Source organism: Saimiri boliviensis, chromosome 1 (genome assembly GCF_048565385.1).
Source record: "Saimiri boliviensis isolate mSaiBol1 chromosome 1, mSaiBol1.pri, whole genome shotgun sequence".
NCBI lineage: Eukaryota > Metazoa > Chordata > Mammalia > Primates > Cebidae > Saimiri > Saimiri boliviensis.
In genome coordinates this window covers 50923186-50942881 of record NC_133449.1, presented here as the reverse complement: position 1 = coordinate 50942881, position 19696 = coordinate 50923186, and the positions used below count along the sequence as shown (strand labels likewise).

Sequence of the window (19696 nt, the reverse complement as noted above, 5' to 3'; positions counted from 1 at the left end):
TTTTTTGAGATGGAGTCTCACTCTGTCATGCAGGCTGGAGTGCAGTGGTATGATCTTGGCTCATTGCAACCTCCACCTCCTGGGTTGAAGTGATTTTCCTGCCTCAGCCTCCCAAGTAGCTGGGACTACAGGCGTGCACCACCATGCCTGGGTAATTTTTGTATTTTTAGTAGAGACAGGGTTTCACCGTGTTAGCCAGGCTGGTCTGGAACTTCTGACCTTGTGATTTGCCCACGCTGGCTTCCCAAAGTGCTGGGATTACAGGCGTGAGCCATCACTCCTGGCCTCCCTTTTAAGGCTGAATATTCCATTGTACATATATACCACACCCATTCATCTCTGATGGACATTTGAGTTGTTTCTACCTTTTGGCTATTGTGACACATGCTATTGTGAACATTGGTGTATAGGTTTCCATTTGAGTACCTGCTTCCAATTCTTTTTGACTTATAATTACAAGTAGAATTGCAAAATCATATGGTTTTAATTTCTCCACATCCTCACCAACACTTGTTTCTCTACAAAGCCACACACCATGAATGTCAAAAAGTATGACATTTTCACAATTTTGAGCCAGTCTTTCATGCAGCAGAGGCCTGTGGGGGCAAGCTATGGTATGAGGTGGATTTAGTCACACACAGTCTGATGTTATAAACCACATGGGCTCTATTTACCTTCCTCTCCTAGGAATAGAAAGATTCTGTAGAGTATCAGAAAGCACTGGTCCCCAAGACCTTCCAATGCTGCCAGGGTTCCTGTTGGCTCTGGTGAGCCAGGGACAGGGGAACTGACCTACAGGCAGCCTGAGCAGCCACCTACCTCACAATGACAGGGACCCTCATCACACAGGTCAGGGCTCAACTCAAAGACAGGCGTGGCACTGGGACGCAGCAGCAGGACTCTCCAAGTGGGAAGGGCACCTGGAAGTGGGAGGGCAGGAGTGCCGTCTTGCCCTGGCAGAAGAAGGGGTAGGCTCTGTCTGCATAGCAGCTGGTCTCCAGTCCTAGGAGAGAAGCTGCCTGTGAGCAAAAGGGTGGGGACACAGAAGTTGGTTGAGGTCCAGGCACCACCCTGCTGGGCCACAGTCTGCTGAGGGAGTGGGGCTTAGGGGAGGGTTCCCAGGGAATGCATTGGGGTACCCATCAAGGCTCTAGGGGCCCATGCACACAAGGGGTCTGGGCAGTGAGGCCTCCCTAGGACTTCAGGGCTGGAAGGGAGGGTCAGGGTTAGGCCTATAAACTACTGTTGTTCAACTAGGAATGCAGAGCCTTGCAACTTTCTTCACCTTGGATACTCCCCTCCTGAATCAAGGTGGCTCTGAGTCCCAGGCCTGGGCCTTCCTCCGTCCAGGAGGAGTACTGAGCCCTGGTTCACAGGAACCTGTAAGCTAAAGCCAGTTCATACTGGCTCACAAGAGCCCATCCTGTGCATATCTGTGCAACTTGGTGCCAGTGAAATTATGTTGATGGCCTGAAGTGATCCATGATAGGAGCGTTTACACCATAGAAATTGGCAGATGCTATAAACCCAAGGCCTATTTTCCCCAGAAACATGGTTGTCAAACATTTTCCAGAACGTCACTTGCCCTAAGATCAGATTTACCTCTCAAACAGTAAACCTGATCAGTAAACAGCCCACATTCCTCTTGAGTCCTGCCTTAGTTCCTTTGTCCCTGGGACCCTGGTGTCACCACCAACCCCTGGATGATGGAGTGACATGCAGGGTGGGAGCCCAGGGAAGGTGGGGAGGAGTGGGCTAAGAAAGCTGGGACAGCCATGCTTGGTTGGCACAGCTTGAAGACAGTGGCTACTTCCCTTGTCTGTGGCAGAGCAGGGCTAAACAACTTGTCTGTTTCTAGGTCTTTTGCCATGGCACGTGTGATATGCCCGGGACAGGTGAGTGATGTTGTTTCTGTCCCCTGTGACTGTCTCAGGGTTGGGTCGCCTCAGCAAGGAAGGGCCAGGCTTCTTGTGGCTTCCCTGTGCTTATCTTTCTGGAATGATAGTTTTGGGGATTTTTTTCTTTTTTCTTTTTTGGTGTTTTTTGTTTGTTTTTGTACAAGAAGAAGAAGAGAACTGAGTTCCCTTCTTTATACTTTTCTGGGGGTTCAGTTATTTACTCAGCATGCACTTATTAGGCACTCACAGTGTGCCAGCCACTGTGCTGGGCTTTGGAACTGCAGAGATGTCTAAGTACACTAAACCTGATATAGTGTACTTCATTAAATCCGTCACAGTATACTCTGTAAGTACTGTTGTGGAGGGTTGTAAGGAACAGGCAAGGATTAACTCTTGGGATGTAGAGAATAAAAGAATGGGAGAGATGTTTTGGGGAAGTGACATTTAGTCTGGGTCTTGGAGGATAGGTAGGAGTTTGCTAGTCTGCGATAGGCAACTTGCGTTTTCATTAGGAGATAGGAAAGAGCACATGCCAGCCCATGCGAGTGGGAGAAAGTGAGGCTGGAGTAGAGAGGGCAGGGAGGTGGTGGGATGGTCAGAGTGGGCCACAACCAGATCCTTTGGGCTCTGAATGTCAGGCCCCAAAGTTGGTCTTTGTCCTACAAACAGCAAGAAGCCATGAATGGCTTTAAGAGAAGGAATGCCGGCCGGGCGCGGTGGCTCAAGCCTGTAATCCCAGCACTTTGGGAGGCCGAGGCGGGTGGATCACGAGGTTGAGAGATCGAGACCATCCTGGTCAACATGGTGAAACCCTGTCTCCACTAAAAATACAAAAAATTAGCTGGGCATGGTGGCGCGTGCCTGTAATCCCAGCTACTCAGGAGGCTGAGGCAGGAGAATTGCCTGAACCCAGGAGGCGGAGGTTGCGGTGAGCATAGATCGCACCATTGCACTCAGGCCTGGGTAACAAGAGTGAAACTCCATCTCAAAAAAAAAAAGAAAAAAAAAAAAAAAAGAGAAGGAATGCCAAGAGGGATTCTCTTGTCTTGTATTCTCCTTGTGCTTTAGGACTCTGTGGATTTAGACATATACCAAAGCTCCCACATGGTCGACTATCAGCCCTATGGGAAGCACAAATACTCCAGGGTCACGCTGCAAGAGGTAGGAAGCCATCCAAGTCCTTTCATTCAATCAACTGTCCACTGAAATCCTCTCTATTGCTTCATTTGTATTACAAATGTGGACATTTGGGCACTTGTTAGAATAATATTCATGCCAGGAGATGTGACTTAGAGGTCTTTTATGTGCATGTGCACGTGTGTGTGTGGATGTTTTCAAATGTACATCAAATATGTTGTGCATACAAAAGATTGTAAATAATACACATTTAAAGGTTAAATAACACTGATAAAACAAACACCGATGTAAACATTACAGACAGCTTAAAACATGGCACGTCAACATTAGCAGTACCTTAGAGCCTCTTGGGTAGCCCACAAACTTACCCCTCCTCCCATCTCCAGAAGCGGTTAATCATTCCCTTGTAGGCCAGGTGTGGTGGCTCACGCCTGTAATACCAGCATTTTGGGAGGCCAGGAGTTCGAGACCAGCCTGGCTGACATGGCAAAATTCCATCTCTACAAAAAATACAAAAATTAGCCTGGTATGTTGGTGCGCACTTATATTCTCAGCTGCATGGGTGGCTGAGACATAAGAATCACTTGAACCCGGGAGGTGGAGACTCTGTTTCCAAAACAAAACAAAATTCCCTGTGTGCTTTTCTAAAAACTCATTTGACCTCGTATGTATATATCCCTTCAAACAAATTGTTTGGTTTTGCCTTTTTGAACTTTGTCACTTTTTGCCAAACGTTACGGCATATTATTCATTTTCTCCTACATAGTGTTACATTGCATGAATATGCCACAGCATACTGTATTTGTCTTTTCTGTATCTGTCTCTTCTTATTGGTGGACATTTGGGTGTTTTATTCCTACTCTTCCCACTCCCAAATGCTGCACTGAAAATGAGATGAGACACGTCCTAATGTTCAAGAGTTTATCCATCCCAGGAGTGGAATTGTTTGTCATTGAGTATTAGGTAAAATCACTGTTTTCCAAAGTGGTTGCACCAATTTACATTAGAGCCAGCTGGAGATGGTTACTTCCATTGCTCTGCAATCTTGCCATTGCTTGGTATCAGCAGACATTTTAATTTGCCAATTTGGTGGGTACAAAATCATATTTTCCTATGGTCATAGTTTTCTTTTCACTTACTATTAATGAGGTTGGACACCTTTTCATTTGTTGTTGGAGATTTGGTCTATAAAATGTCTGTTCATGTATTTTGCTCATTTTTCTGCTGGGTTGCTTGTCTTATTATTATTAATTTGTAGGAGTTTTTAAAAATATTCTAAGCGTTTTTCTTTTTTTCTTTTCTTTTTTTTTTTGTGACAGAATCTGGCTCTGTTACTGGAGTGCAGTGGTGCGATCTCAGCTTACTGCAACTTCCGCCTCACAGGTTCAAGTGATTGTCATGCCTCAGCCTCCCAAGTAGCTGGGATTGCAGGCATGCACCACCACACCCAGCCAAATTTTGTATTTTTAGTACAGATAAGGTTTCCCCAGGTTGGCAAGGATGGTCTAGAACTCCTGACCTCAAGTGATCCACCTGCCTCAGCCTCCCAAAGGGCTGTCATTACAACTAAGCATTTATCATTTCTCAGTTATATATGTTATATGTGGGTAAATTCTTCTCCAGTTTGTGGTTTGTCTTTGCACTAAATTTTGCAGGGAATGTGAATTCTTTTTTTTGTTTGTTTGTTTCCTTTTTTTAATTCGAGACGGAGTTTCGCTCTTGTTTTTTAGGCTGAAGTGCAGTGGCACAATCTCGGTTCACTACAACCTCTGCCTCCCTGGTTCAAGCAATTCTCCTGCCTCAGTCTCCTGAGTAGCTGGCATCACAGGCACCCGCCACCACGCCTGGCTCATTTTGTATTTTTAGTAAAGACTAGGTGTCTCCATGTTGGTCAGGCGGGTCTCGAACTCCTGACCTCAGGTGATCCACCTGCCTTGGCCTCCCAAACTGGTGGGATTAGAGGTGTGAGCCACTGCACCTGCTCTCAATTTCTTATTTTTAATATAGTTAGATTTATCAGTTTTTTCCTTTATCATTTTCTCTTTTCAAGATTGCTTAAAAATCTTTTCCTGTCCTGAGATTTCCCCACTAAAAAAAGGATCTAAACAAACAAAGATGGATCAATTTCTGAGATGTTTTTTAATGGAAGCAAAGGGTGGAACGGAATATTCATCATTTGTGTACAAACCAAGGGAAGAAGATATACACATACATGTTTATATGCATATAAAATATTTCTAAAAAGATACAAAAAGCACTGATAGCAGTGGTTGTCTCTGGAGATGGAAACTGAGGGAGGAGGAGAGTGGAAAAGAGACTAACTTTTTACTGTAAACTCTTTCACGTAATTTCAGTATTTTCTCTGTTGTATATATTACCATTCAAGGACTAATTTAAAGTTTTTAAAAATAAAGAAGAATGGGCTCTGTCTTGGATGCTTCCAAGAAAAGCTACACTGTCTCTCATCTCTGTCACCCCTCCACTCACGTGTGATTTGTTTCCACAGCAGGCAAAGCTTGATGCTCAACTCCGGGACAAGGAGTTTTATAGGCCTATCCCCAACCCCAACCCCAAGCTAACGGATGGATACTCGGCCTTCAAAAGACCCCACATGACTGCCAGAGACCTAGGGCTCCCCGGCTTCTTCCCATCACAGGACCGTGAGGCCACAAAGGAGGACAAGTATAAGTTCATCAGCACCTGCCATTTCGCATATCCAGCTTCCCATGATCTGAACCTGGCTCAGAGTGACCCCAACCAGGTCTTCCGGAGTGCTGACTTTCCGTGCCTTCTGGATCTCAAACACCAGCCTGCTGCAGAGATGGGCAAAGGCTACCTGCTACTGCCGGGGTGTCCCTGTCCTCATCACCATATAGGCAAGGTCCCCATCTTGAACCGGTGGGGACCCTTGATGCCATTTTACCAGTAGGAAGGATGAAAATACCTTCCAAGGGCTCTTCCAAGGGCATGTGAAAATCCTATGCCCTTGGGGTACAGAGAAGAGAACTGAAAATAAAACTGGAAAGAGGTTCCAACTTCACTGGGGCCCTGGGACCTGCTCATTCTACCTCCATCCCTGGCCTGCCCTGGGATATAGCATGCCCATTTCGGAGGGAGGAAGAGAGGGAAGGAGGGAAATCAGTGTGTATTTAGAACTGAAATTTGTGTCAGGTTTCATTATAATTAAGAGTCCTGGTCAGGCACGATGGCTCACACATGCAATCCAAGCACTTTGGGAGGCCAAGGTGGGTGCATCATCTGAGGTCAGGAGTTTAAGACCAGCCTGGCCAACATGGTAAAACCCTGTCTCTACTAAAAATATAACAATTAGCTGGGTGTGGTGGCTCAAGCCTGTAGTCCCAGCTACTCAGCAGGCTGAGGCATGAGAATCGCTTCAACCCAGGAGGCAGAAGTTGCAGTGGGCCAAGATCGTGCCACTGCACTCCAGCCTGGGCAACAGAGTAAGACTCAGCCTCAAAAAAAAAAAAAAAAAAAAAAAAAAAAAAAAAAAAAAAAAAAAGTCCTGCTGTAAAGATTCTTACTGTTTTAAGCATTTATTTATAAAGTGGGAAAAAGCGTGTTTCCCACAGTCATCTAGATAATGGGTGTGATTGCAAAACTTGAGGTGCTGTTGGATAACTTTTCCCCTCAATACTCTTAGTTTAGTTTATCCACCACTCCTACCTTGTAGCAATGAATGGCAACAGTTTAGAGGGCATTGTTTCATACTTTTCTTCTTCCTCAGTGGAATGCATGTAAACATACGTATGTATCAGTGAGGAAATAGGTTAAGCTGCTGTAACAAAGAGGACCAAAACAGTGGCTTGACCAACATACTAGATTATTTATCTCTTGCCTAACAGTTCAGAGGTAGACAGTTAGGAGGGTAGACCATGTTTGTTGTGGCTTCTATCTTTAGGTCTAAGGTAGACGGTATGGACTGAATTATGTATCCTACAAATGCGTATGTTGAAACTCTAACCACCAATGTGATTGTATTTGGAGATAAAGCTTTTGGGAGGTAATTAAGGTCAATTGAGGTCATAAGAGTAGGGCCCTAATCCAGTAGGACACCTCTTCTAATAGGTGTCCTTGTTAAAAAAGGAAGAGAGAGACATCTCTTTATCCATGTGTGTGTACTGAGGAATGGCCGTGGGAAGACACTCTGAAGGCAGTTGTGTCCAAGCCAGGAAGAGAATCCGCACCAGAGCCCAAACCCTGCTGGACCTTGAACTTGGACTTTCCAGCCTCCCGAAGTGTGAGAAAATAAATTTCTGTTGTTTTAGTTGCCCAGTGTGTGGTATTTTGTTATGGCAGCCCAAGCTGACTGATACAGTGGCTGATTCAGTTGTTGACATTTTTCAGGTAGCAGAAAAAAGAATAACCAGGGGGATACAGATAATTTTCCTTTGAAGAGCACAATGCAGAAATGATATTCTTCACTTCCTGTCTTGTCCCCTTGGTCAGAGCTTAGCTATATGGCCATACCAAACCTCAAGGAAGGCTGGGAAGTATCATCTTTATTTTGGATGGTGATGTCCCCAGCTAAGAATGAGGGGTTTATTAGTTTAGAAGGAGAGGATAGATTTTTGTTGTGACTATCCAGCTTTGCACAGTACATGAGAAATCTTTTGTTTTGGAATCATACTGTACACCAGTGTTCCCCCTAGGAAATCTTATTAAAATGCAAGTTTGAGTTCTGTAGTTCTGGGGTGCAGATTCGGAATTTCCAACAAACTCCCACTATTCTATTTTCTACTTCCATGAGATCAACTTTTTTTTTTTTTTTTTTTTTTTTGAGACGGAGTTTCGCTCTTGTTACCCAGGCTGGAGTGCAATGGCACGACCTCGGCTCACCGCAACCTCCACCTCCTGGGTTCAGGCAATTCTCCCGTCTCAGCCTCCTGAGTAGCTGGGACTACAGGCACGCACCACCATGCCCAGCTGGGGTTTCACCATGTCGACCAGGATGGTCTCGATCTCTTGACCTCGTGATCCACCCGCCTCGGCCTCCCAAAGTGCTGGGATTACAGGCTTGAGCCACCACGCCCGGCTAAGGCGATGTTTCTTAAGCTTACCTGCACATTATAATCACCTGTGTAGCTTTTAAAAAATAAATATACTGATGTTTGTCCCTTCTCCTAAATTTCTGATTTAATTGGCCTGAGGTATAGCCTGGCATTGAATAATTTTTTGAGACAGAATCTCGCTCTGTTGCCCAGGCTGGAGTGCAGTGGCATGATCTTGGCTCATGGCAACCTCTGCCTCCCAGGTTCAAATTATTTTCCTGCCTCAGCCTCCCAATAGCTGGGATTACAGGTGCCTACTACCACGCCTGGCTAATTTTTTGTATTTTTAGTAGAGATGTTGGCCAGGCTGGTCTTGAACTCCTGACCTCAGGTGATCCATTCACTTTGGCCTCCCAGAGTGCTGGGATTACAGTTGTGAGTCACCGCTCCTGGCTGGCACTGGATATTTAGAAAGCTCTCCAGCCACAGCTAAGAACCCTTGGTTTATATCACTGGTAATTTGGATTTCTGTTAAACACTTAAAACTGTATCCTGATGTGCCGAAGCTCAGGTGGGTCTTGGCTCGTAAGAGCTATGCCTTGAGAACAGAGTCAAACTGCTCTCACTGGACAGGTCTTCAAATCAAAAGGGCTGGATACAGTGGTTCATGCCTGTAATCTCAGCACTTTGGGAGGCCAAAGTGGGAGGATCGCTTGAGCCCAGGGGTTCAAGGCCAGCCTGGACAACATGGCAAAACCCTGTCTCTACAAAAAACAAAAAATTTATCCAGCTGTGGTGGTGCATGCCTGTAGTGCCGGCTACTTGAGTGCTGAGGTGGATTTGTTGAGACCAGGAGGTCACGGCTACAGTGAGTCATGATTGCACCACCGCACTCCAGCCTGGGCAACAGAGTGAGATGAGACTTCATCTCTACAACAACAACGAATTAGCTGGGTGTGGTGACGCATGCCTGTAGTCCCAGCTACTCAGGAGGCTGAGGGGGGAGGATTGCTTGAGACCAGGAGGTTAAGGCTGTCATGAGTCACGATCATGCCACTGTACTCCAGCCTGGGCAAAAGAGTGAGACCATGCCTCAAACAAAACAAATCCCCAAAGTTAGGTGACAGGCCTCTTTCTAATCATGTCTCGTTCATCCCTTCATTGGGATGAGGGCCAATCAGAATGCTATTCACCAAGATTGTGATCCTGGAAGAGAGAGCTGAAAGGAAGGGCCTCCAGTGGGTGAGGGTTCAGGTGGGTAGAGGAAGTAAGGGGGTAACAGACAGACAAGCTAGGGAGCATGGCAGCCTGAGAAAATGTCAGCGGTTCATTTGCTACTCCTGAAAAGTAGAATGGGCACATGTGGGTTCTCAAGAATTAAGGTTCAGCTGGGTCAGTTGGTGATGGCCTTGTATGCCAAGCTCATGTGTTTGACTTTGAACCTAAAGATGTCCAGGGACTGTCAGAGGATGTTAAGCAGGGAAGAAATAGCATGGCCAGATTTATGTTGTAAAACATTCTGTCATGACAGCATGAGTTGTTTCAAGACCGGAGGTGGGAAGATCAGTTCTGAGGCATTGTGAGAGGTGGTAGGGACTAGGGAATGTAACCTGCTAGTGTCTGAAGTTTTGCTAGATGTCTCACATTGTTGATTTACTTTAAGTTTCCAACCAATCTAGAGTTCTGATTGTCAACACTTACATTGCTTTGAAGCTAGTTCCTACTCGGCCTGCATTTGTCCATCCAGAGCTTAGGGATCTGGGGGGAATGGTTATAGGTCCCTTCTAGAATAGTCCCTTCCTCTTAGGAGTCGCTCGGGAGACGTTAGTAGAATGAACCATGGCCCAGGTGCCTTTGATCTTGTTAGTGCCAGCCTGTCCCAGAAGCAGTCAGGGTAGGGGCTAGTACAGGAGAACGTTTGGATAAATCGAACCCCCAATAGTCTATCTCAAATATTAATGTTTGTATAAATTACTCTGGGTTCCTATTAAAACATGAATTTTGATCCAGCAGGTCTGGAGCAGAACCTAAGACTCTGCATTTCTGCTGCTGTTCCTGGTCCTGTAGCCGCCACGAAAGGGCAGGCCTGTGATTCTCAGCTGTGACTGCACTTTGGAATCATCAGGAGGCTTTAAAAAATCCTGAGGTCGGGCCGGGTGCGGTGGCTCAAGCCTGTAATCTCAGCACTTTGGGAGGCCGAGGCGGGTGGATCACGAGGTCGAGAGATCGAGACCATCCTGGTCAACATGGTGAAACCCTGTCTCTACTAAAGGTGCAAAAAATTAGCTGGGCATGGTGGCGCGTGCCTGTAATCCCAGCTACTCAGGAGGCTGAGGCAGGAGAATTGCCTGAACCCAGGAGGCGGAGGTTGCGGTGGGCCGAGATCGCGCCATTGCACTCCAGCCTGGGTAACAAGAGCGAAACTCCGTCTCAAAAAAAAAAAAAAAAAAAAAATCCTGAGGTCTGGGCTGCACACCCACAAATTGTGATTTACAGGGCTGGAGTGCTGCCTGGATATTAGCTTTTTTTTTTTTTTTTTAAGGTCCCATTATTATTCTATTGTGCTGTCAAGATTGAGAAGCAGTGCCTTAGAATCACCTACAAAGAGTCTTTAAAATGCAGGTTTTTAAAACTTTTGATTCTTTAAATCTTGGAAGTAGTGGATGGGTGGCGCATACTTATAGTCCCAGCTACTGGGGAAGCTGAGATAGGAAGATCTCTGGGGGCCAGAAGTTGGAGGTTGCAGTACATTATGATTACACTTGTGAATAGTTACTGCACTCTAGCCTGGGCAACATAATATGACTTAAGTCTCTGGAAAAAAAAAAAAAAAGAAAGAGGCCAGGACTTGTGGCTCATGCCTGTAATTTCAGTACTTTAGGAGGCCGAGGCAGGAGGATCACTTGAGGCCAGGAGTTAGAGACCAGCCTGGCCAATTTGGCGAAAACCAGTCTCTACTTGAAAAAAAAAAAAAAATAGCTGGGCGTGGTGGTGCATGCCTGTAGTCTCAGCTACTCAGGAGGCTGAGGCAGGAGAATTGCTTGAACACAGGAGGCAGAGGTTGCAGTGAGCTGAGATTGTGCCACCACACTCCAGCCTGGGTGACAGAGTGAGACTCTGTCTCAAAAAAAGAAAAGAAAAGAAAAATAAATAAAGAAAAGCAACTTGAAAGAGGTCTTGCGAGAAATGTGCACTTTAGCAAGCACCATTGAAGATTCTACTGCAGGTAAACAGCCCTTACGCTTGGGAAAGGGACCTGTGGGTCCTGGTGATGCCAAAGTGCAGTGAGTATGTTGAAACTGCCTGAGGGTCATGATTATTGGAACTGGATAGAACGGATTGGACCCCCAGGCTGGTATTTTCCAGCAACCCTGTAACAGTGGGTCAATCACATTTAAAAAGCCCTTAACTCGGCCTGATGCAGTGGCTCACACTTGTAATCCCAGCACTTTGAGAGGCTAAGGCAGTTGGATCATGAAGTCAGGAGATCAAGATCATCCTGGACAACACAGTGAAAACTTGTCTCTACTAAAAATAACAAAATAAAAAATCCTTAACTCTTTACTTGCCTTTCCCACTAAGATTAATTTTTACCCATGTGATTTTAAAAAATAGAATCCCAGCCAAGCGTGGTGGCTCGTGCCTGTAATCCCAGCACTTTGGGAGACTGAGGAGAGCGGATCACGAGGTCATGAGTTTGAGACCAGCCTGGCCAACATGGTGAAACATTGTCTCTACTAAAAATGCAAAGATTAGCCAGGTGTGATGGCACTTTCCTGTAATCCCAGCTACTCGGGAGGCTAAGGCAGGAGAATCTCTTGCACCCAGGAGGCAGAGGTTGCAGTTAGCTGAGACAGTGCCATTGCACTCCAGCCTAGGCAATAGGTGAGACTCCACCTCAAAAAAAAAAAAAAAAAAAAAAAAAAAAAAAAAAAAAAAAAAAAGAAAAAAGAAAAAGAAAAATAGATTTCCAAAGTGAAATTTTCAAGAAAAATTATCTTTCAAATTTAGGCAGCTACTGCCCCCAAAAATTATAAAAATATATTGCTAACAACAGCCTATGAGAGAATTCTTTCAACACACTTTTGCTTACACACATAAATCTTTTTTTAACTGAAAAGAGTAAACAGTTTATTACAAGTTATTTTATTTAACAATCTAGGAAGTTCGCAGCCATCAGCAGTTCTAGTGCAATTTCAGGTACAACTGGGAATTCGGGAATCTCGGTGGAGCTGTTAGTGTAGCGAACTTTGCACGTAAAATACATGCATACTTTTGATAGCACATGTGAAGGTATTTCTCTAAAATTGACTAATTGGTTTCGTTCTCAGCAAATTGACCTGGGCCACTCAATATGGCTTTTATTGTGCCTGATGTTAATGCCTGTTCTCTTTTTAGATAAGTTCATGGCCATCACGTGATATCAATTTGACACACATGGCGTCAGGGCCTTCACAGCCACCATAGGTTTTTTCCTCTTCATTCATTTTGTTCTTACGAAGTTCTACTTTGCTTCCTCAGGAACTTTAGTAGTTTCCTGGTGAGGCGACGATGCAGTGTGTAACTATTTCCGTCTGGAGGAAGTATGTAGTGCCTTCTACACACTTAAATCTTTTAAATGTTTTCCATGTGATAGCAGAAATGTGGGATCCACTGTTGCTTTCGTTTGCATTTCTGGTGAGTAGCTGAGTTCTTTTCCTTTCTTTTTTTTTCTGAGATGGAATCTCACTCTGTCGCCCAGGCTGGAGTGCAGTGGCACCATCTCGGCTCATTGCAACCTCTGCCTCCCGGGTTCAAGGGATTCTCCTGCCTCAGCCTCCTAGATAGCTGGGATTACAGGCGTGCACCATCACCTCTAGCTAATTTTTGTATTTTTAGTAGAGACGGGGTTTTCACCATGTTGATCAGGCTGGTCTCGAACTCGTGACCTCGTGATCCACCCACCTCGGCCTCCTAAATTGTTGAGATTTCAGGCGTGAGCTAGTGCTCCCAGATGCATTATTTTTTTCTTAAACTACTTAAAATTTACCTATGATTTGCCTGATTATACCCATTGGATGGGAATCCTTTGATTCAGTAAGCCTCAATTTCCTCCTCTGTAAAATGGGGGCCATAGTATCTCCCAAGGTTATTGAAGGTATTCCATGAGATACCACCAATATGAACTGCCTAGTATAGGACTTGGTATGCAGCAGGCCTTCCAGAAACGTAGGTTTTGAAACTCACCCAGGAGCCGCCCGCTGGCTGCCCAGCAGGTCTGCGGCCGGGATGAATCCCTTAGTCCCGAGGGCGGAGTGGTAATTAACCTAGGAGAGCGACGAGCTCCTCCCGCACCTCCGCCTCCTCCGTCAGCACCTCCCGCCCGCCACGCCTCCAACGCCGGTGGTTCTCAGGCCCAGGCCACCCTCCCGCATCTGTCACAAGAGGATCGGTCACCGCACTGGACTGACTCGGTGACACTCAGTTCCCCACCCTCCACCCCAAGGCCCTTCCCCGGGAACGCAGAGTGCCGCGGGCCCGCCGAGCCCCCGCTTTGCCTCGGCGTCTATCGTCCCCACTTGGCCAGCCTGGGCTCTTCTTCCTCCTGGGCCAGGTCTTTGTGCCGACAGTTCCTGCCGCCGCTCCCAGCTGAGCTCGAGCCAGATTCCCTGCCCAACCCCGAGAATCCAGAAGGCATCCTCCTATCTTTCATCTCCAAACCCTCCGGCCACGCTGCGCCCCGGCTCCCCGCTGATCCCTGTAGACCGGCAGCCTAGGGTCAAAGGCCTGGGAGAAAGGAGGCATTCCCAGCCCTCTGCCACCCCCTCGGAAGCCCGAAACCCCTATACAGCAAAGGCGTTTCTTGACTACTTGAATAATAACCATACTTTTATATTTGCAAAACACATTGTCCTCACCCAATCAATGCCAGCCTCCGGTACTTGTCATAGGCATATTAAATGTCCACATTTAGGCATAAACATTATAAAGTTTTTATATGCTGCGTGTTTGACTAAAAAGCTTTTTCTGTATCTTTCTCTCCCATTATATAATCGTAAGAAAAATAAGCCATCCATATTTGTATGACCCTTTAACTCATAGTTGTCACAGTCCTCAGAATAACCCTACCACAGGACTGTGCCCATTTTACATTTGAAAGAACTGAAGTTGGGATTTCATTTTGTCTCTGTTTATCGAATTCTATTTACCAGGTTCTACACTAAATATTATATATTCTGTTGCTTAATCTTCAAAATGTGCTATTTGCAGTGAGGAAACAGATTGGAGAGCTGAAGGAAAATTGTAAACAAGGAAGAAGTAATGCAGACAGCCCTAATTCCAAAGCCCAGCACTGTCCTGTCATCTCTTACCCCTCTAAAATGCTCTCTGAATTGAGGATTATTCAGAAAAGTCGGGATTATTATGCTAACAAGGGCAGTGCAATGACAAGTGGATTATTACAAACTTCTTGTTAGGCTGTTGTAGTTATTTTAATTATTGCATTTTTTTTACACATAAAATAATAATGAAAATATCTGCTTTGCAGAGATTCTATTAAAATTAAATGAGACTATGTCAAATAAACTATAAGGCAGAATACAAATATGAGATCAATTAAGATATTGTAAATGCTGGCCAGGGGTGGTGGCTCATGACTATAATCCCAGCACTTTGGGAAGCTGAGGTGGGTGGATCACTTGAGGCCAGGAGTTTGAGACCAGCCTGGCCCACATGGTGAAATCCCATGTGTACTAAAAATTAAAAAAAAAATTAGCCAGACATTGTGGCACATGCTTGTAATCCCAGTTACTTGGGAGGCGGAGGCAGGAGATTCTTTGAACTCAGGAGGCAGAGGTTGCAGTAAACCAAGATCACGCCATTGCACTCCAATCCAGCCTGGGTGACAAGAGCAAAACTTCATCTCAAAGGTATGATATTGTAAGTGCTGTTTATTGGTTTCCATTTTCTTAATTTTAAAATCTAATTTATTAATCACATTGGATTAAAGTATCACCTGCATTGGAAAGAACTCAAACAATGCCGAGATGCATATTGATGTTAATAATCTTCTCCACCCTCCCCAGCTCCACCCTTGTAAGGTAACTAGTGTAGCATTTGGTGAGAATCCTTCCAAAACTTGCTCTATGCCCATGAAAAAATTCCATCTAAACAGATATAGAAACTATTTTACTTGGTTGCAATTGTACTATTAATACTTTTCTGCAACTTGCATTTGTCATTTATCTGCTTAATAAACCATTTAATAATTCCATGCACAATAATCCACTTATCACTGCACTGTGACGTAATCTACTTATTATACTACTGACTCATTGCATATCTATTGTATGAATATATCTTCACTTATTCAGCTGGGCTTTTTCTGTTTGTTTTGTTTTGAGATAGAGTCTCACTCTGTGGCCCAGGCTGGAGTGCAGTGGCGTGATCTCGGCTTGGCCAGCCCGAGCTCTTCTTCCTCCTGGGCCAGGTCTTTGTACAATTCCTGTCACTGCCTTTAGGGTTCAAGCGGTTCTCTGGCCTCAGCCTCTGCAGTAGCTGGGACTACAGGGAATGCCTGGCTAATTTTTGTATTTTTTATTCGTAGAGATGGGTTTTTACTATGCTGACCAGGCTGGACAGCTGTTTTCTTGAAGAACACCCTTTCTCCTTCATTACTTCTCAGTATCAAACCCTCTGACTCCCTTGGGGCAAGTTCGTGACCTTTGTGGGTGGTGAAAATTCTCCCAGGCTCTTCCTGCGAGGCAGCAGAGCTCCAAGCCAGCAGCACTGTTTCCTCTCGTCTTCCTACTCACATTCGTGCTGCTAGCAAGAGAGGAGCTGGTCCCAACTGGTGGCCATCATTTATGTCTCTGGATACTCTAAAAGCTAACATCATTTGAGAAAGCAGCAGGTTCTTCTCAAACAAAGAGGCACTCACTATAGCATCCCCTGAAGTCCTTTAAAACTCAACACTACAGGCCGGGTGCGGTGGCTCAAGTCTGTAATCCCAGCACTTTGGGAGACTGAGGTGGGTGTATCACAAGGTTAAGAGATCGAGACCATCCTGGTCAACATGGTGAAACCCTGTCTCTACTAAAAATACAAAACATTAGCTGGGCATGGTGGTGCATGCCTGTAATCCCAGCTACTCAGGAGGCTGAGGCAGGAGAATTGCCTGAACCCAGGAGGCGGAGGTTGCGGTGAGCCGAGATCACACCATTGCACACCAGCCTGGGTAACAAGAGTGAAACTCCGTCTCAAAAACAAAACAAAAAAAACTCAACACTACAGAGAATTGATAGAGGACCCTTCTCTGGCTGTTGGAAGCTAGCACGTGGTCAGCTGCTGGACAAAGAAGGAATGTCTTTCAGCTTCCACTGCCCTGGCTCAGGCCCTCTGACTTCTTGCTGCATAAAGGCTATGGCCTCTGTCTGGTTCCATCTTCAACTCTTTTTCCCTCTTGTCAGCTCTCTTCCTCAGCTACCACAGTGATCTTGTGATTTAAAAAAAATTTTTTTTTAGAGATAGGGGTCTCACTATGTTGCCTAGTCTAGTCTTTAACTCCTGGGCTTAAGCAATCTGCCTGCCTCGACCTCCCAAACTGTTGGGATTATAGGAGTGAGTCACCGTGTCCAGCCTGTAGTGATGTTAAAATCTCTCATCATATCCTTCCGCAGTTCAGTAACTTTCTACAGCTTCCAATTATAATACACTAACTGTTGACCAACAAAGTCCTGGAACACTCATCCATCATCTTCAAAAAGGGACATCTGTCATTTCTTCTGTCCCCAAACTGCACCCTCCTTCTGGATTCTATAAAAGCGTCCACACCAGAAACTCAGGAGCCATCTTCTCCTTCACCTGTAGTTAGTGAATTCCAGTGTCCTGGCCTTTCTGTCTCAAAAATAATTCTTAAGTTGGTCTACTTCTCCCCACCCTACCTTTGAGAACTCTTTTATTTATTTATTTTGAGATGGAGTCTCACTTTGTTGCCCAGGCCGGAGTGCAGTGGCCTGATCTCGGCTCACTGCAACCTCACCCTCCCAGGTTCAAGCAATTCTCTACCTCAGCCTCCTGAGTAGCTGGAATTACAGGCACCCACCACCACATCTGTCTAATTTTTGAATTTTTAGTAGAGATGAGGTTTCATCATGTTGGCCCGGCTGATCTCGAACTCCTGACCTCAGGTGATCCACCCGCCTCGGCCTCCCAAAGCACTGGGATTACAGGCATGAGCCACCGCACCCTGCCGAGAACTCTTTTTTCCTCCTGCCCTCCTTCCATGCTTTTGCATGGGCTGTTCTCTCTGTTCCCTCTCCCTTCCTCAACCTTTTCTTAATCCCCCAGAATATGAAGAAGAATCAGAAAAGAAAGTTACTCAGCTGCTCCAAAGAAGCACCAAGTAAGGGATTAGGGATACTAAGAGTTGTTAGAAGTAGAGTTGTTGGAAGTAGCCAGGCACATACGGTTCCTGTGTTTGTTTTTTGTTTGTTTATTTTGAGATAGAGTCTCACTCTATAGTCCAGGCTGGAGTGCAGTGGTGCAATCATGGCTCACTGTAGCTCAACCACCCAGGCTCAGGTGATCCTCCCACTTCAGCCTCCCAGGCAGCTGAAACTCTAAGTGTGCCCCACCATGCCCGGCTAATTTTTCTATTTTTCTGTAGAGACAAGATTTCACCACGTTGCCCAGGCTGATCTCAAACTCCTAGGCGTAAGTGATCCTCCCACATCAGCCTCCCAAAGTGCTGAGATTACAGACCTGAGCCACTGTGCCCAGCCTATTTGTTGTCCACATGAGACATCATTGTCCATACAAGAAATTTAAAAGCAGTTCATGGCCTGTGGGACTTTGTATGGTTAAATTTTGCAATATCTGGCAAGTTTAGGTTATGTTGACGTGCTTGTTCTTATGATGCGTTGAACATTTTGGGGAAGGGAAGAATACCTTTACAGGCTGAAGAATGTTCTTTATCTCAGCCATCAACTGTCGACTACAGTCACAAGCCACATAACAATGTTTTAGTCAATGAGGTAACTCATATACAACAGTGGTCCCGTAAAATTATAATACTGGGGCCGGGCGCCGTGGCTTACACCTGTAATTCCAGTACTTTGGTATGCCGAGGTGGGTGGATCACCTGAGGTCAGGAGTTCGAGACCAGCCGGGCCAACATGGTGAAACCCAGTCTCTACTAAAAATACAAAAATTAGCCGGGGCTGATGGCAGGCACCTGTAATCCCAGCTATTCAGGAGGCTGAGGCATGAGAACCACTTGAAGCAAGGAGGCAGAGGTTACAGTCAGCCAAGTTTGTGCCGCTGTACTCCAACCTGGGTGACAGAGTGAGACTCTGTCTCAAAAAAAAAAAAAAGTTTATAATACTGTATTTTTACTGTCCCTTTTCTTTTTTTTTTTTTTTTTTTGAGACGGAGTTTCACTCTTGTTACCCAGGCTGGAGTGCAATGGCGCGATCTCGGCTCACCGCAACCTCCGCCTCCTGGGTTCAGGCAATTCTCCTGCCTCAGCCTCCTGAGTAGCTGGGATTACAGGCATGTGCCACCATGCCCAGCTGATTTTTTGTATTTTTAGTAGAGACGGGGTTTCACCATGTTGACTGGGATGGTCTCGATCTCTTGACCTCGTGATCCACTCGCCTCGGCCTCCCAAAGTGCTGAGATTACAGGCTTGAGCCACCGCGCCCGGCCTTTACTGTCCCTTTTCTATGTTTAGATACACGAATACCATTGTGCTACCATGGTCTACAGTATTCGGTAGAGCATCATGCTGTCCAGGTTTGTAACAATAGCCTGCACCATACAGCCCGGGTGTGCCGTAGGCTGTGCCATCTAAGTTTGTGTAAATGCATTTTGTGATGTTCACAGGATGAAATCACCTAACAATGCATTTCTCAGACAAGCAACGCATGACTGTACTTGGGGAAAACAGTGAAAATGAGCCACCTGGCGACAGCTACTGTAGTTGCAGGGATAGGCTCTGAGGCAGAAAGTCTCGGGAGCAGTGCCTTGAAAATCTAGTTATGGGGAATCTTAAATGATCGCAGCGGTGGGCCAAAGAACATCCAGAGCTCCCACTTAGCCCCTGACTTCTCCACTGTGGCTAGTGGTTAGATTGGGAGCTTGTTGTACCTCCACTCTCTCAAGAGAAAAATGGCACAGAAATAAAATAGCTTTTGTTGTAAATGCATCCAGAGAAAGTAATCAGTAAGAAAACCCCATCATCCTAACATCATAAAAGTCTGCTTTTCTCTCTGCTCCTTGTAGGCAAACAGCAGACTATATAACTAGTTTTCAAAATTTTTCATAGGCTTTCCATCCCGGGATGAGTCCTCAGGCTAGTCCTGCTGCCTCCCTGAAGGGTGAATCAGGAGCACCCTGTGCTCTCTCTTGGCATGGTGCCATCAGGCCTGTGTGGCTCTTCCCTCAGTAGCCCCCCAAGACAAGGGACAGGCAGCTAGACTAAAGGAGGAAAGCAGGAGGCAGAGCAATGTGGGTGCTAACAAGTGTCCCAGCCCATTACTCCTATCATTTAAAGCACAAGATCCCCTTCCTTGAGAAGACTTTCAGGATTTAGGGTACAGGCACAGTGGCTCATGCCTGTAATCCCAGCACTTTGGGAGGGCGAGGTGGGCGGATCATGAGGTCAGGAAATCA

The 19696-nt window shown here is 45.7% G+C and overlaps 1 protein-coding gene and 1 pseudogene across 1 annotated transcript; one reads left to right on the top strand and one right to left on the bottom strand.

Moving 5' to 3' along the window:
• Positions 1–888: 888 nt before the first annotated feature.
• On the top strand, positions 889–6075 carry SPMIP9 (sperm microtubule inner protein 9). The gene is made up of 4 exons (XM_003942514.4): positions 889–1021; positions 1859–1895; positions 2967–3059; positions 5542–6075. Exons 2-4 carry the CDS (start codon positions 1869–1871, stop codon positions 5962–5964), a joined length of 543 nt encoding a protein of 180 aa, XP_003942563.1. The 5' UTR covers positions 889–1021; positions 1859–1868; the 3' UTR covers positions 5965–6075.
• Positions 6076–12192: 6117 nt separating this feature from the next.
• Positions 12193–12531, bottom strand: LOC101041516 (elongin-C pseudogene; annotated as a pseudogene).
• Positions 12532–19696: the final 7165 nt, after the last annotated feature.